Consider the following 17,741-nt stretch of genomic DNA (forward strand, 5'->3'; position numbering starts at 1 on the left):
TTGGGCTCTCCACTGCTGCACAATTATAATGGGCGGTGACCTTTAGCGAAACAGGTCGACTCTGCTGCTGAGATCTTTACTGTATGTCAAAGGGACAATAGTGTTGCCATGCTGCGTTAAAATGATTTGTCTGACATCAGGAATGTAGATAATGCAGAATTTTGCCAGAGACCAATGAAGCTAAATAGTAAATACATTTTAAATTTAAAAAGCCAAATAATGTCTGTTCCTTATCTTATTATGCAACAAATGGAATTTGATTTGAGTACGGATTTAATTAAAACCTTGCTCCAAGAATTTCGTTCTGTAATCAAACCCTTCTGCATCTACAAATGTACAGTAGTACAAATGATTTTCTAACTTAATCATATTGAATATTGCTTTAGCTGGTAGTTATAGTTTTGGTCAGATTTCAGGCCAGAACGGACATTTTGGAGCTGTTGTGCTGTGGTGTAATTTGCTTTATCTAATTATAAGCACTTCTGGAAATGAGTGCAGTGTCTCCAGCTATCTCATCCATATCTCAAGTTCAGCAGGCCATGGAGGATTGGGAAGAGCATAATTCAAAGCCAACGCTGAAATTCCTGGGCCGGGTGTGGGGATGAACTGAGGTCACGCTCTCAGGAGAGCACAGCAGCGGATGCGTCTGACGTTGTATTTCTCAGCTCTAATGAGAGTGCAGAAGAGACCAGCTCCTGTCTGCACCACCACACCACCCACAACGCAAGCAGCCTGCTGTTTAGTGAGGCTTATGCATCCTTCATAACCGCATTTAGTGTGGAGGACGGTGGCCAGATGATACACAGCTATATCAATAGAACAGACCTGCTTCCAGCACAATTGTCCTAGACTAGGGATGCGCAAAAGTGCATATTTGCAAAATCAACTAGTCAGCAGGTTGTCTGAACAACTAGTCCACTAGTAAGCCCTCTATAATTTGGCTGGCCTAGAGTTATGTCCACCTGACCCCAGTCAAACGTGGTTCTTGAATATGGTGATAGATATCATGTTGTTACTGTTAACTAAAACTACTAAAAAAGGTTTTTGTTAATTGAAATGAAGCTGAAATAAAATAATATATTAGATGAAAAACTTGAACTTAGAAAAACTAACTGAAATAAAAGTTGAAGCTGATCAACTAAAATTTGCTAAAGCTGTAATAAAGTTTAAGCTAAATAGAATTTTTTTTATGACAAAAACATGTAACAAAATGACTAAAACATAAAATAAAAGTAAAATGGCAACTGACAATATAAATATAAAAGTTAATTCCAAATGTTAATAAATACTATAAACAGTAGCATAAATAACACCAAAATAGCGATTGATAGATATTCTACAAATAAATTGTCATAGTTGTACATACAGGGTTACCAGTCATGGGAGACCTGGAAAAATCAAGGCATTTTCAAAAAAAATTGATTTTAAGGGATGGAAAAATAGCTTAAAGTACCACTGTAGTCAATAATTTCCCTTAAAACTCATCTTTGATCACCAAAATGACGTATTTAAACGTCTTTTCTTTGAAAAAAAATTCTCTACACTGTAACTCTACACCCTTGCCTCATTTAATATATGTGGTTCTATGAATATGCAAATTAGCCCCGCCTCCACTTACTCACACCAGCACAGAGATCCACTCGTTGATGATCGCACATTGACATGATTGGTTACATGGTAGTTTGTGGCATCAGAAACACCAGAGATTTCAAAACACTATTTTGAGACTGTCTGTGGTTCACTGCAGTTTTAAGGAGAAAATACTCAGCAACGGTGTTGACTTGTGAATTTGCACATGGTTTGGCTTAAAGCATATTAAAAACACTACATAGACATATAAATAACATTAAAAACTGGATTTTCACCACAGGGTGAGCTTAAATCTTTGAAAAGTAATTGAAATTTCTATAGCAAATCTAATTTTTTTTTTCGATAAAAATGCATTACGTTTATTGAATTTGTTTTAGGAGTGATGCTTTGATGGCTGGAGCAGCAGTACTTTAATGAGGATGAATTAAAAAACGTAGAATCTTTCAAAGGATTTTAGAATCATAACAGTTGCTATAATGCAAAAAGCTGTCCAGATTTAGTCCCTAATTGATGACTAGTTACTTGACCAACTAGTCATTTTAAAGAAGGAAGTTCCATTGGAAGTGTTCCATTTTCCTGTCCTTTACAGGTGGAATGGCCGACCAGCTATTCCCATTTTATCTCAACGCAGTGTGTTTATGGGATAATAACCTGCATAAGGTCCCCAACCTGTGACCTCACAGTAGCTTCACTGGCACAGCTGTGCAAAAACACTGCGCTCGGCCCACATGCTGTGCTATTAGGAAACCCCTTTCCCATCTAAACTAAATGTAAGATTAGTGGGATGATAGGAACTAAAAAAACAAATGGATTTGTAAAACAGGTCCTCTGAGAGTGTGAGAAAGCAAACATGCATGGACACGTTTGTTGATGTGATGCACTTAATTTGAAGGATTGTGAAAAATGACCCATTTTCTGTAATGTTTGGGCTTGACGATGTATTGGCCTTTCATTTTAGCTGTTTATCAATGCTGTAAATCTTTTGAAAGTTGAAGCTTGTCCTTCATACACATAATTTATAGACCCATGGATACATGGGCTAGTGCTCTGTGAATTTGCTTTCCCAGGTGCTTTGCATCACTTCTGACATGTGACAACTAAAGGTTCCAGAGAATTTTACATTTAGATGTGCATGTTTGTAGTAAATTTGGTTTCTGTGGTCACATGAGAAATATTAAGCCAATTTTATGGAGGTCTTTATGTACTTTTTGAAAGAAGACACCTATTTTGAGCTTAGATAATACAATAATGAAACGATTGCTGCACCTGTTTCAACATGCCTGACTCAGTTTGGTTGTCCTTTGTGAGAACTTAGTTGATTTCTAACAGCAAACCTCTTTAAAGAAGTCTTTAAGAAGCAATGACAGACATACTTAACAGTGAAGTGTTTTATTTGAATCAGATTGTATTGTCTTGTCATTCATTTGATACAGTTTTCAGGACGTAAGCATTCAGCCAAATCATCAACCAAAAACATTAAGTACAATTATGATTTTCCTGTTCCTCTTGTGAATGTGATCTGAAACTAGACCTGAGGTTACAAGGACAGGTTTGCAGAATGTTGTTCATCTTTAGGCTAATGCAAAGGGTGTTGTTGCTCTGAATGGTGGATAATACACCTGCACGCACACTCTGTCTGTAGGCTTTATTACTGCACGCTTAAGCATGACCACTGTACAAAGACAGGTCTGGGCAGGGCTATTGTCTGTCCTTTTGCAATGGGTGAATCTTTTGTTCATATCTGTGAAATTGTCTAAACAAAAATCATATCAACACAGTCATACAATATAACTTTTGTTTTTAGTTTCCTGCTTTAAAAACAAGTATGTAGACAAATATGTAGTAAAAAGTTCCTTTTCACTAAATTCAAAGATCCTTTTCAAATCCATTGACTTTCTTTATCGTAGAGTTGTTTACCAGCAGTTTTCAACTAGTGGGATGGTGTTTTGAATCATAGTGTCACGGACAGCTAGAGGAAGGAAAAAAAACAATGCAATCTAAATAATAAAATGCAGCTAACCATATAATTATGCACAGTTACAGCAAAAAAATGGGTTTATCAACTTTTAAAAGTACCTATTGTTACTGACATAAAAGATTGTAGTTATAGTCAAACATACAGTATTTTGGCACAAATGTATCTGTCACTTGGTTGAAACTAGCTAAATTAGACCAATTCCAAGACCAGAAACATGAGAAAAACCATGCCAAAAACAATAAAAAAAAAAAAAGCACAAATCTAAGATAAAATAATCCAGAATACATTAAATGCATTACTACAATACTTGCAACAAGGATAAACATGGTTTGCGCAGACCATGATGTCTTTTATGCTGTGAATAAATATATTATTAGTGATGCAACAAAATTTTGGCTACCAGAAATATTTTCTGGTTTTAAAAGTCTGAAACCATTGAAACCAGTGACTTTTAATTAGCGCTTTTCCAATTACACATTTTGACTATATCATTGTCTATTTTGTGCATGCTATTTGGATACGCTACAACAGGTAAACATGACAGCAGTCACAGTGTGGACGCACTTCACCATAACCAAAAAGGATGCTAGAGTAGCAATATGTAAAATTTGTTTGGCTGAAATATCGAGAGGTAGCTTGTTGCTGGGTTCATTTATCACCTAAGAAAACAACACCCAGAACAGAATATATTAGCCATATTTAATTACCAAATTTAAGCTAATTGTACAACATCACTATTGGTATTTATGAACAACAGCAGAACTGGTTTTTCTGAGATAATTTTGTTTGTGTTATTTAAAGTACATTATGACAAATACTTTGATTGTTACACATACCTGCAACATTTAAGCTGAGTAATTAAAAATGATGGCTAGATTATTTTGGTAAAGAATTCATTTCAGTGCATTACTATACAGGTATATTGTATTTTGGTAAAGAATTCATTTCAGTGCATTACTATACAGGTATATTATCAAAAATACAGTTAACATTTTTATTTATGATAAACAGTTGTACTGTGGTATTGTTTATCATGGTATGGTAAACAATTTATGTGTTGGGTTACCACTTAGTAGCAAAACCAGCTGATGACCACTGTTTTACACCTGTTTGTTTTCGCTTTGTTGAGCTTATGTTACCCAACTTCCCTCTCATGTGCTTTTTCGGTCTATCCCTAGATCACAAGAGAGAGACTCTATAGCAGCAGACAGCAGCCAGGAGGCCAAAGCCCAGTGCACACTCTGCCTCACAGTCCCATACATTCAGTACAGGGCTCCATGTCTCCTCCTACACCTCGCTCCATGCCCTCCTCCCCTTCCAGGATCCCTTTTGGTCACTCTGTTGCCATGCCCGGTGGCACCACCTTACCCAGGGACCGTCTGTCCAGCGTACCCCCCAGTCGCTCCATCACACCCTGCCCCAGTGCCATCCTGGAGCGACGGGACGTAAAACCAGATGAGGATCTGAGCAGCAAGAGCATTCCTATGTATTCAGAAGCATATAGTTCGCCTGAGGCCAGACACAGCCTCGCCTCATCTCAAGGCAGCCATAGTGGAGACATCCCAGATGGGGCGGCATACATCCAGCACCGCTCCTCTGTCAAGCCTGTCGGCGCATATGCCGATGGCCAGGACCTGCAGCACTCCCTCTACAGACAGAAATCACGCAAGTACAGCGAAAGTCAGCTCGCCTCGATGGGCTCCAAAACTCCACCTGCTTCCCCTCACAGGGTCAGTGAGGTCAGAATGATTGACATGCTCCCAGGCCAGAACTCCCCCATGCCCTCACAGGGTGTGGCAGTGGAAAGGGCGTCACCTGTTCGAAGATCTATCCGCAAGGACAGTAATGGAGCCATGGAGGTGGCGACCAGGGTGAGAGGCAACGTTGCCTCCCCTGTTTTTGCCGACCTTCCGCCCAGTCATGGAGAGAGGCCGTACATGGCTGCTGGAGATCCTCAGAGGTGAGAGTGAATTTGGCTTTTTAAATTTGCTGCAGCTCATTTTGATGTGCACATGCTCCAGAGACTTTGTGCTCATGTCAGGGATACAGGTTTAAATGTGATCTACTTCATGCCCTAATGATTTTTTTTTATGTACACAACCATGTAAAGGGGCCCTTGATTATGATTTTACTTTTTTAACTTAAGTTAGTGTGTAATGTTGCTGTTTGAGCATAAACAACATCTGCAAAGTTACGATGCTCAAAGTTAAATGCAAAGGGAGATATTTTCTTTTACAGAATTCGCTTTTTAAGGACCTTTGTTCATCTTTGGAATGTTCATTCAGCGGTTCGGATCGCGTATCAAACTGCCAAACTGCTGAAATCACGTGACTTTGGCGCTCTGAACCACTGATTCAAAACGAAAGATTCAAAAAGATTTTGAAATCGCCCATCATCACTAGAAATTGTTGAAAAGTCATTATTTCGTTTTTTTGGTGCACAAAAAATATTCTTGTCTCTTTATAATATTAAGGTTGTAGTCACATAAACTGTTTTAAATATGTTTTTAGTACCATTATGGGCATCTGAAAGTGTTAATTATCTTGCTGGCAATAGAGGCCTCATTGAGCCATCGGATTTCATCAAATATTTCTTAATTTGTGTTCCGAAGATGAACGAAGGTCTTACAGGTGTGGAACGACAAGAGTGTGAGTAATTAATGACATTATTTTCATCTTGGTGTGAACTAACCCTTTAAAGGGACACATGCAAAAATGTTTTTGCTCACATCCAAATAGGGGCAAATTTGGGCAAATAAATGATCTGTGGGGTATTTTGAGCTGAAACTTCACAGACACATTCTGGGGACACCAGAGATTTATATTACATCTTGTAAAGGAGCATTATAGGTGCCCTTTAAAAGTTTTGAGTCAGTAAGAAATGCATTTAATGCACAAGAATGCATTAAATTGATCAAAAGTGACAGAAAATACATTTATTTCAAAGTCCTATTTCAACTAAATGCTGTTCTTTTAAACTAAATCACAGAATCCTGAAAAAACGCTCTGAATCGGCACATTAGAATGATTTTTGAAAGATCATGTGACTGAAGAAAATGGCTGCTGAAAATTCAGTTTTGTCATCACAAGAATAAATTACATTTCAAAATATATTAAAATAGACAAATTGCAATAATATTTTATAATATTACTGTTTTTGCTGATCAAATGCAGCCTTGGTGAGCATAAGAGACTTCTTTCAAAAACATTAAAAAAACTCTTGCAACTTTTTAATGGTAGTGTATATACTTTGCTTTTCTTTGATCTTAAAGACATGGAAACAGTGATTTTACTTCCCTTTTCTCTGATGTTGTTATTTGTTCAAGTAGTGCATGAGTAATTAAAGGGTAATTAGGAAAATAACAGTGAATGAAGTGAAATTGAGAAGAGGACAAGAGTTCCTCTGAGAAAAAGCCCAACTTTTCTAGATGTATATATATATATATATGCTGTTATTCATGCCTCAAATATCAAAGTTTGGCCCTCAGAAACAGAAAAGGCTATTAAGGCAATATAATTCCCCTGCTGGTGTCCCTTTTAGTATTGTTTAATACAGTTTAACAGAAAACGGTTGATTGCCTGCGATCAATTATGGAATTGATTTTACTGAGTCATGTGACCTGTGATTTGCAGTGAAAGAATAAAGGCTATGGAGCAGCAGATAGCCAGTCTTACTGGTCTTGTTCAGCATGCTCTGATGAAAGGGCCAAATACAAGTGCCAAAGAGACTTCCAGGTAAATGTTCACAGACACATTTAATGTGATTCATAAACAGCATTAATTTAATTTATGTTAATATAATATGAAGATAAAAAAAAAAAAACTAAAACTCATGCAAAAAATTCTGTTTTGTCTTTCTTTATAGTGACAAACCAGTAAAAGTGGGTTCTCTGGCACAGAATGATGGTGAGTTAACATTCAGTTACTGAACATCATGATGTTTCCTTTATCATTCCTTCATGTTCCTGAGAATCACAAATCTGAATTTAATCTTCATTTAACTTAGTGATTGCCATATGTGTTGTTACCAGAGCAAAAACATCATAAATTGGTGTTTTTTTTCTCTAGGCGTCTGCACTGTAACATCATCTAAGGACCCAGATGTAGATAGTCCTTCAGCACAGGTTCAGCTTCCTGTCAGAGACCCTGCTATATGCTCAATCCTCTCCACCTTCAAGAGAAACGTCTCTGACCTCAGGCTGCAGCTCCACCAACTCAAACAAATGCAGGTACATATGGAATTCACATAGAAAGTTCTGTCCAGGGCATCTGCTCTTTCTATAGATGAGTTGCTGGTTTATTAAATGTTTGTGCTTTAAATATTAAATATCCTGTGCTTTCTGTCAAAAAAAGTATTAGTTTTATATTTTTAGAAATTAATACTATTATTCAGCAGAGATGCACTGATCAAAAATTACAGTAAAGACATTTAAAATGTTACAAAATGTATCTATTTCAGGTAAATGCTAAATTAAATTCACAAAGACTTCTTTCAAAAATGTTAAAAATCTTACTGACCCCAAACCTTTGAAACCTTGTGTATATATGTAAACATATATGTTTAAAAACAGTAATGTGATGTAGTATTATAATATATACATGGGTTATAATATACATGGGGTTAGAAAGCAATTGTGTTGATAAAGCTTTGCTTTGCATATACAGCTACAAAACCAGGATGCCATGAGGCTGATGCTGCGACAGGCAGAGCAGGAGATCTCCGAGAAGGTTTCAGGAACTGTGCTGCACCTCGAGGACCCTGTTCATAGACAAAGAGTCCAGGTGGAAGAAGAAAGACACAGTTATCTGGGCATGGAGGAGCATGTTCTCGTGCAGCTCGGGTAAGACAACAGGGCAGCTTTTTTTTTCATGACTGGTGTGCTAATACGGATCTCATTAAGACCTTGACATTAATTACTCATGAAGAATTCATCATGAATTGGTCATCTGTAGAGTGTAAGAGACAGCTGTGGACGAACTGAACAAATGCTGCGATCTAGAGGGGGAAATCAGAGCAATGATTAGCTGCTTCAAACGAGCCAGATTTGATGCTGATTAACTGCTCACTTCTAATCTCCTCACTAGTTAATTATAATCACATGTCTCCACTCAATGCTGAAAGCACACTTTAATAAACAAAGATCAGAGTTTGGTTTTTAATAGATGTGAGCAGAGGGGATGTTTTTACATCATTAGTGCTGTACAAAATTACTACATATCTGTACTGTTATTTCAAAACCCATTTGGTGGTGTAAACCTTGATAAAGTAAAACTAGTCATGCCTTCCTTGGGTGGAGGTGTGTGTGATTGCATGAAATGATGCATTGAATAATCCACTGTCCCAACCTTTCTTGGAAGAATAAGGCTTGTGAAACTTTTTTGTGTTTCCTGTTATTATGAATGCCTGCTGTCCTTATGGGGAAATATGGGGGAATATAAGTCAGATTGAAGTGGGTGTTTAACTACAATGTGCATTAAACCAGTTTTGTTATGTTAACTAAAACTATTCAAAATATTTTTTGTTAATTGAAACAAAGATTATATAAAAAAATGAATATTAGATCAACTTAAAAGCTTAAATGAAAATTAGAAATGTTCAAAATATGAATAAATACTATAATAGTATATTAAAAAAATACTAAAATAACACTGCATGAAAGAATACAACACATTTTATTCCACTGACCAACATCTATTAGTTCATCAGCCACATAATAATACTGGCTTATATTAGATCGTGTTATAGTGAGAAAGAAAGCAAAAGCAGAACTTGATATTGTGCATGGGAAACCCTTAAGACACCCCTCAGGTAAATTACAGAAAACACAAACCATTTCCCACAAAGACTGTGCTAAACTATGATCTCAGAGCATGTGTACTGGCTTGCAGATTCCTGCATAGCTGGTCATGTTCAAGACTTTTATATGGAGGTAGAACTCTGATGTCCAACTTCAACAACTCAGACTTCTTAACCATTTCAAGAAGGAAGAAGTCAGAGAATCTGAGAAAGATGTAGGCTGTGATGATCCTCTGAAGGTATTTGGCTGAGGGCAGACTTTTGTTGCTGTCTTAGCTTACACAGCCAAAAGTTCTCTGTATGTGAACTGCAGTCAACAAACAAGGCTAAATCACGTCAAACAGGTTTCAGCCTTCATCAGGACTCGCAGTCAAGACTTGCTCATTACACAGTATTAAGTGTCGTAAAAGCTACAAATGCTGGATTAAATGCATTTGAAATAAATAGAAACAGTGGCGTCCAAATGTCTGAGATTATATTGGAAATATGGGATTTTTCTTTTTTTTTTTCACTTGTCTTAAACCATGAAATGAACAGAAACATTTGAGCACAAGATGCTATTTGGATCATTCTCAAATCATGCTATATATCATGATCATTAGGTTTTAAAAATCATTAGCAAAAAAAAGTTTAAATATGTCAATGGTTCATTTTAATTTTTACCCATACTGTTATACAGATAATATATTTGTATTGTGCTGTACTCCTGTCTGATAATGTAAGGAAGTCACTGATTTCTTAACTTGCAATTTAAGGGATTAGTTCACTTTCAAATAAAATTTTCCTGATAATTTACTCACCCCCATGTCATCCAAGATGTCCATGTCCTTCTTTCTTAAGTCGAAAAGAAATTAAGGTTTTTGATGAAAACATTCCAGGATTATTCTCCTTATAGTGGACTTCAATGGCCTCCAAACAATTGAATTTTACATTTGAAAATTACAGTTTCCGTGCAGCTTCAAAGGGCTTTAAACTATACCAGACAAGGAATAAGGGTCTTGTCTAGAGAAACGATCAGTCATTTTCGAAAAAAAAATGTAAAAGTATATGCTTTATATAAACAAATGATCACCTATCAAATCATCGCCAAATGATCCCTATTCTACTTACTAAACTAAGTAGAATAGGGAAAGCATAGGACATACAGCGTAAGCTTTTTGAAGAATATGAAAGTGCGGTTTTGGCGGAACCACTCGGAAGGCAATCATTTGTTTATATGAAGCATGTACTTTTACATGTTTTTTTTTTTGTTTTTTTTTGAAAATTACCAATCGTTTCGCTAGATAAAACCCTTATTCCTCATCTGGTATCGTTTAAAGCCCTTTGAAGCTGCACTGAAACTGTAATTTTGACCTTCAACCATTTGGAGGCCATTAAAGTCCACTATAAGGAGAATAATCCTGGAATGTTTTCATCAAAACTGTCATTTCTTTTTGACTGAAGAAAGAAGGACACGAACATCTTGAATGACATGGGGGTGAGTAAATTATCAGGAAAATTATATTTGAATATAAAGTGAAAGTGAACACATCCTCTGTTGTAACAATGTCACAGAGAGCTGGAGAACTATGTGGAGATGCTCAAGAAAGAATCCACGTCTGCCATGAGCCTTCGGCCAGTCACTCTGAAGGATGTGGAGGAAGGGGCAGTCAACTTACGGAAAGTAGGAGAAGCTTTGGCCACACTCAAAGGTGATTGAATTTGTAGTTTTCTTGCCTGTGGACTTTTTCTTTTCAAAATTAACCTTGTACACTACTGTTCAACATTTGGGGTCTGTAAGATTTCTTCTTTAAAGAAAGTAATTGACCCTTCGCAAAGACCCACCCCCCCAGTTACTGTTGCTTTGTCTGACAAGCCAAGGCGCTGTCACGCCACACAGAGTGAAAAATACATCACGGAGCAAAAAAGGGACACTGACAACACGTCCACAGACAAGACAGAGCAGGTTACTTATGATATTAGACAAAGACCCAGCTTTCAAATTGTGTAATTTTTTTAAGAAATTGAAACAATAAAAACTGTTTTGTAGCTCTTTAATGTGTCGTGACAGATTGCTGTAGCGCCTCAGCTCAAGTGGCTCGTGAATCGCTCATCTCTTCCTACTAGTTAATTTATAGCATCAAATAAACATGAATGAACATGAGAAGGAATGTTGTTTCAAACACGGAAAGACATCAGTACACTCCGTTTTTCAAGTTTAACTCCACTGAGGTTAATCTTCTAACCATAGACAGTAAAAGAAATGGACACAGCGACCCCATTGGAACTCAATTGAGTCAAGTGAAGCCCATTTTTAGCGATTTTTTTTTTTTTTTTTTTTTTTTTTTTTTTTTTTTTTTTTAGCACTTCCGTTTCTGACGCGCAGACTCAGACAGGTTGTTGACGTCATCAAGCTTAGTGTGACAGATGTAAATCTTCTAGTAGCTGTGCGTACAAACTGCCATCGTTAATCTTGCAGAGACGGCGAGCTTGAGCGGGGAGTTCTTTGACGTGAGTGAGCAGGAGTAAGTATTCTGATTAATTATTTTGTATAGTATTTTAAAATGTAACGCCAGTAGGCTTCTCTCTTGACGTCTCCCCGATTGCCTGCGAGCTTCTCCTCCTGTCTGTACAGTAATTTCGCTACTGTGCGACAGAGAGTCGAGTGGTTATGACGCAATCGTTAGCTTATTTTTACAAAAACTGTTTCTACGGGGCCATAATGTAACATAGAAGGTAATGGAGCCCTTTATACATTGTCGTGTATCTTTGGAAATAAATAATGGACAAATGGAGTCTTTAAACGCCTCAGATGTAAAGTTATTCACTGTCAAAGTGACGCCAAAATGAATGGGAGTCAATGGGGATGCTAACGCAAGTGAAGTTCTGCTACAAGATGGCGGCACCCGGCCGACTTCAACTTCCGGTCGACTTCCTTGGACACTGCTTCTAACTCCTGACTGCTTTGTCGGACAAAATGGCGGATTCTGCGTTATGATTGGTTAGATCGCTTGTCAATCAAACTCCTGGCGAAGGGTCAATTCAGCAAGGACAAAATTAACACAAAAATAATTAAGGCTGCATCCGTTTTTCTGTCATCCTTTAGCTAGCATTGCATTATATGATCACGTTCTTATTCATGCGAATGTATTTTGCATGAATAACTATTCAAGCCTGACAAAACACAAAAGTGAACTCAGTGGCACGCTGTCTGTGAATCTCCTGTCTGTGTGTGACACACACACGACTTGCGCTCACAGAAAGACAGCCCCTTCAGACAGCACGCTGGCCGCATTGAATTCTCTTTTGCGCTTGAACAGACAAAAACACACAATTTATACCAAAATGCCCGTGTCAAATCCGCATCAGGTCTTAAAGTGACAGCAGCCTAATAAACCTGTTCCAATGTGCATTAAAGGTTTAGTTCACCCAAAAATGAAATTTCTGTCATTAATTACTCACTCTCATGTCGTTCCAAACCCATAAGACCTTCAGAACACAAATTAAGGTATTTTTAATGAAATCTGAGAGGTTTCTGATATCCAAGAGAAGGCAAAAAACAAAACAAAAATACTGTTAAATAAAGTTGTTATTTTTGTTTTATTTTCACACACAAAAAGTATTCTCGTAACTCCATAACACTTTAGTCACGTAGACTATTTTAACTATGTCTTTACTATTTTTCTGGACCTTGAGAGTGGTAATTATGTTGCTTGCTCTTGGGGATCAGAAACATCTCGAATTTCATAAAAAATATCTTAATTGTGGTGTGGAGGACATGAGGGTGAGTAATTAATGACAGAAATTTAGTTTTTGGGTGAACTAACCCTTTAAGGTTAATCAAACAACAAAAGAAAAAGAGATCACACTGCTCTTGACTGAATAACTTTTATAGCTTTAATAAAGATTTATTTGTATTTAATTTATAATTTATGCAGTGAAGACTGTGAAGTGTTTGATAACTTTATTCATATTCTCTATATTCCCTACCTGTTAGATCGAATATTTAAAATATGCTGTCTTTATGTTGTTTCTACATTAATTTGGAGATTAAATGTTAAATTATTAATATAATAATAATAATATATATAAAAATATATTAAAAATATATATTAAAAAATGTAATGTTAGGTGAGATTAATCATTATAAATCACAGAAAAAATGTGTGATTAAATGTTACAAAAGATTTCCGTTTTAAATATATGCTGTTCTTTTGAACTTCTTACTCATAAAAAAATGCATCACGGTTTCCACAAGAAATGAACGGTTGTGCAGCTCAATATTTCTAAGGAAATAATTATATTTTAAAATATATTAAAAAAGAAAATAGTTATTTCAGAATATTTCAAGATATTACATTTTTTCTCAATTACATTTTGATCAAATAAATGCAGTCCTTTTTTTTATAAACTCTTACAGACCCCAAACTTTTGAATGGCAGTGTAGATCTTTCTCTTGTAAAATAATGAATTGCATCATTTCAGGAGAGTTCCCAGCCCTGCAGATGAAAATGCGTGGCGTGTTGCGGGTGGAGGTGGAGGCAGTGCGCTTCCTGAAGGAGGAGCCTCACAAAATGGACAGCATGCTGAAGAGAGTCAAAGCTCTGACTGACACTCTCAGTGGACTGAGAAGGTACAACTCATGTACCACTTAGAATATTAAATCCCTTTAAAGCTTTGTAGTTTTTTTTTTGGAGGGTTCATTGTTAGGGTTTCTGTTTTCTGTAGATATGCCACCGAGAGCCACAACCATACTTCTGACCCAGTCCAAATGAAGGCATTGCCTACTGATTCAGTTTCCTTTGTGGAGGAGTACAGATCTCCAAAACCTGTTTGCGAGTCCCCCACCCCACAACCAAGATCACCTGCCAAAGTCAACTGCTCGGAGCCCGTGCCATCTTCTCCTGTAACTGTGCACCGCATTCAGACTGCTCCCATCAGCACACACCACCCCAGTCCCCCCCTCACACCCACCCATGGCAGGGACTCCCCCACTGTGGCGAAGATCAGTCCCAGAAGCAGAGAAAACAGCCCTGCCCTGCAAAAGAGAGCAGCTCCGCAGGGCCAGGAAGCCGTGCTAGTAACCTCTGCCATCAGCACAACTGGATCCTCCTCACCTCCACTTCAAGCGGAGGAGATCGCTGTAAACACAAGCAGGCCCATGCCTGAAGAGGTGCGGCTCAATTGTGCCTTCCACTTTTGATTGATTAAGATTGGTGGATTGGCACCAACACAAGAATGTCTTGTTTACTTATAATTATTTCTGTAACTCTGTATTTATCTGTAGGGAACTTTCGCCAAATATACTTTACCAGTATTTGTTTGTGACAAACAACTAGTTCTCTTGGGCTCTCCACAGGTTTCAAAACGGGCAGTAGCAGAGGACACGGTTCACTCTGCTGGACCAGAAGCGGAAAAGGAAATGGAAAGGATCCTCCAGCAGACCCAGGCCAGCCTTATGAAGGCCATACCTGACCTGGAGGTGAGCAGCCAGGTGGACGGCGCCCTTTCGCAGACACCCATCTTGCCGGATGAGGTGGACTCTCCACTTCCTGTGTCTCCACTCCCTGGTATGTCTGTCCACTCGTGTGAATCTACATATAAACCATTCATTCAGATTGTAGGACATAAAAAAAAACTGGGATCTGGGTAGATGACATAAGAGTGTCCATGATAAATGAAAGGGTACACACACATCTGCCAATTTCTTAGAAATGTGCTCTTTATATTCATGTTGGTGCCATATTAGTTTTGAAAAAGTTTAAATTTAATGAATTCATTCAATTAAACTAGGTCTGCAAAATTGTCACTTTGAATCTAAAATGTCATATAGATCCCATGAGTTTTTTTTTTTTTTGCAAAAATAAAAACTCTATGGTTTAATGTTTGAAAGCAAGTTAAGTTTTTTTTTATTAGTAGAAATAGTAATAATATATTTCTTTATTGGTTTATTTAATTTTTATAATGTGATAAAACTATTTTAATATTATTATTATTATCTTATGTTGTTTGGGGGGTCACATCTTTGCCACCTTTACCCCTCATGAGTTTGCATCCCTCTAAAAGTAATTTTAAAAAATCACATTATTTTCAAAAAGATTTAAACGGGTCAAACTGGCCCCCTGTCTGACAAAGACCCTTAGAATCATCCCAATACCCCCCCGTTACGGTGCCCCTGCAAGGTAAAAAGCGTATTTAAAAAATCCTTAATTATTCATAAATATTTTTACGTTTTGGGGATTCATGAATGAACATGAGAAGAACATGAGATTCATTTTACAACCTGAACCTACCTTGCCTTGTCATTAAAAGGTCACATTATATAATATTTCAAGACATTTATTCACCCTGACAATCAGTTTTAAAAATCTGCAGGGGTTTTCTCTATGACATCATTTCCTATTTTATGTTTTTTTCCATGTGTGTTGGACCATTAATTTTTGTTTTTTTGGCTGACAAAAAACACACCTCCCAGACTTTGTTTAGGTGTGTTTGATTCGAGTTTAATCTAAACTCTGCAGGATTTAAATTAGTTAATGAGGCACTTTTTATCTTACTTCAAACAGAAGCTGCACCACAGGATGGACCCCTAGCAGATAAACCAGTCCAGACCAGTTTGGAGAGGCCACAGAAGCCAACCATAGGAAAGCCCCACAGGGCCAGTGTTGACAGAGTGAAGCCCAACCCTGAGATGACCAGCAAATCACCTCCCCCTCCCCCTCCACGCAGATTCTACCCCTCTGGAACTGGACTCACCACTGGACGGTCAGGAGAGGTTATCTACACCACTCGGAAAGAGTCCACTAGTGCTCAGGTGCGTGTGTCGTGCATTTCATCTTCCTCTAATTAAGATCACACCAACATTATCCATGTGACTCAGGCCTTGCTGAGCCACATTCCCAGACAACATGACAATTGTCATTATTATTATTTGAAAACAACACATCTAACATACAACGTACCTACTACATGTTAAAATTGCAGCATGCTGTATTTTGCCTGGGTGTGCCGTGCGCTGCATACTATTTTTTTTATAGTCTATGGCTGCATATTGCATCCTGTTTTTGTGAATAATAATGATGGAAAATCACAGTAGAGATTCCAGCTGCTTTTGTTGTTTTGAGAGACATAATGGAGGGTGAGGGTCGGTCACACTTGGCTGGTTGTTTTGGCTATAGGAGGATGAAGAGGAGGCCCCGCAGCCCAAACCCTTGCGTGTGCCCCCAGAGGTCAAGCCCAAGCCCCGCACCCCTCCTGTCAACACCTCCACCTTACAAGATGAAGAGGATGAAGGAGATAAGATCATGGCTGAGCTACAGGTGAGCAAAGCACAATCGTCCTCACAGGAGCCACTCACACAAAGACATGAACATACACTTATTCTTGTTCAAACACACATAAAGAGGAAAACGAAACGCACAGGAAGTTGAGACATGTCAGAGGTGTTAAGGGACAAATATCGAGCCCATACAAACATCAATGGTTGCCCCACCAGTGTCAACATTTACGCAAAAGCTTCAAAATGAGGGCACTGTGGTGTATTGGCTCTCTCCAGAAGTTTTAATCGTGCTGCCCTCTATTGTTGAGAATGGGTAAGATCTCCTATAAATCAAATGGCATCATGAATCCGTGACTTTGTATGAAATGAAAAGTAACACAATTACACTATATATATATAAATGCATAAATGAGTACAGCCCCTTTGAAAATTATGATTTTATCCATTTCTCAATTTCTAAGTGAATATGAGACCAATTTGCTGCATTTAAAAAAACAAAACAAACAAACATTTAATTCAAATGAGGTGTTGCAAAAATAAATACCCTACAACAAATTCAACTAAATCTAATATTTGTATGGCCTCCTTAATTTTTCAAGAACAGCACCAATTCTTCTAGACATTTAATGAACAAGTTGACGACAACTTGTTCTGTCTTTCTCCATTCTTGAAGAATGAACTCTTTCAGATCCTGGATGCTGGATGTATTATGACGTTCAACTTGTCTTTTCAGAACTCCCCACAAGTGCCCTGTTTGGTTGAGGTCTGGTTACATGCTTGGCAACTGAATCACTTTTACCCTGTTCTTACTTTGAAATGAACTAGTGACCTTAGATGTATGTTTTGGGTCATTATCGTGTTGAAAGAGTGCCCGGTGACCTAGGGCACAGAGTGATGGTAGCATCTTCTCTTTCATTATTTCACAGTACATCTGTGAATTCATGATGCCATCTTTGAAATGCAACTCCCCGACACCTGCAGCACTTGTGCAACCCCACACAAGAACACTGCCACCACCATGCTTTACTGTTGGCACCATGCATTTTTCATTTTACTCCTCACCCTTGCGATGCCATACAGTTTGGAACCCATCAGAGCCAAAAAGATTATTCTTTGTCT

At 37.7% G+C, this 17,741-nt stretch overlaps 1 protein-coding gene across 5 annotated transcripts in view; it reads left to right on the forward strand.

The window, feature by feature from the left end:
* si:ch211-207d6.2 (sickle tail protein homolog) overlaps positions 1-17,741 on the forward strand; it is a 71,438-nt gene that overhangs the window by 46,835 nt on the left and 6,862 nt on the right. For all 5 annotated transcript variants that reach the window (XM_067363228.1, XM_067363231.1, XM_067363232.1 and 2 more), the window contains exons 6-16: positions 4,747-5,528; positions 7,201-7,302; positions 7,433-7,473; positions 7,636-7,796; positions 8,233-8,408; positions 10,919-11,055; positions 13,829-13,976; positions 14,072-14,516; positions 14,703-14,913; positions 15,910-16,157; positions 16,522-16,662. In XM_067363228.1, the coding sequence (XP_067219329.1) occupies positions 4,747-5,528; positions 7,201-7,302; positions 7,433-7,473; positions 7,636-7,796; positions 8,233-8,408; positions 10,919-11,055; positions 13,829-13,976; positions 14,072-14,516; positions 14,703-14,913; positions 15,910-16,157; positions 16,522-16,662 (2,592 nt within the window). The remainder of the gene's footprint in view (positions 1-4,746; positions 5,529-7,200; positions 7,303-7,432; positions 7,474-7,635; positions 7,797-8,232; positions 8,409-10,918; positions 11,056-13,828; positions 13,977-14,071; positions 14,517-14,702; positions 14,914-15,909; positions 16,158-16,521; positions 16,663-17,741) is intronic.

Source organism: Chanodichthys erythropterus, chromosome 16 (genome assembly GCF_024489055.1).
Source record: "Chanodichthys erythropterus isolate Z2021 chromosome 16, ASM2448905v1, whole genome shotgun sequence".
NCBI lineage: Eukaryota > Metazoa > Chordata > Actinopteri > Cypriniformes > Xenocyprididae > Chanodichthys > Chanodichthys erythropterus.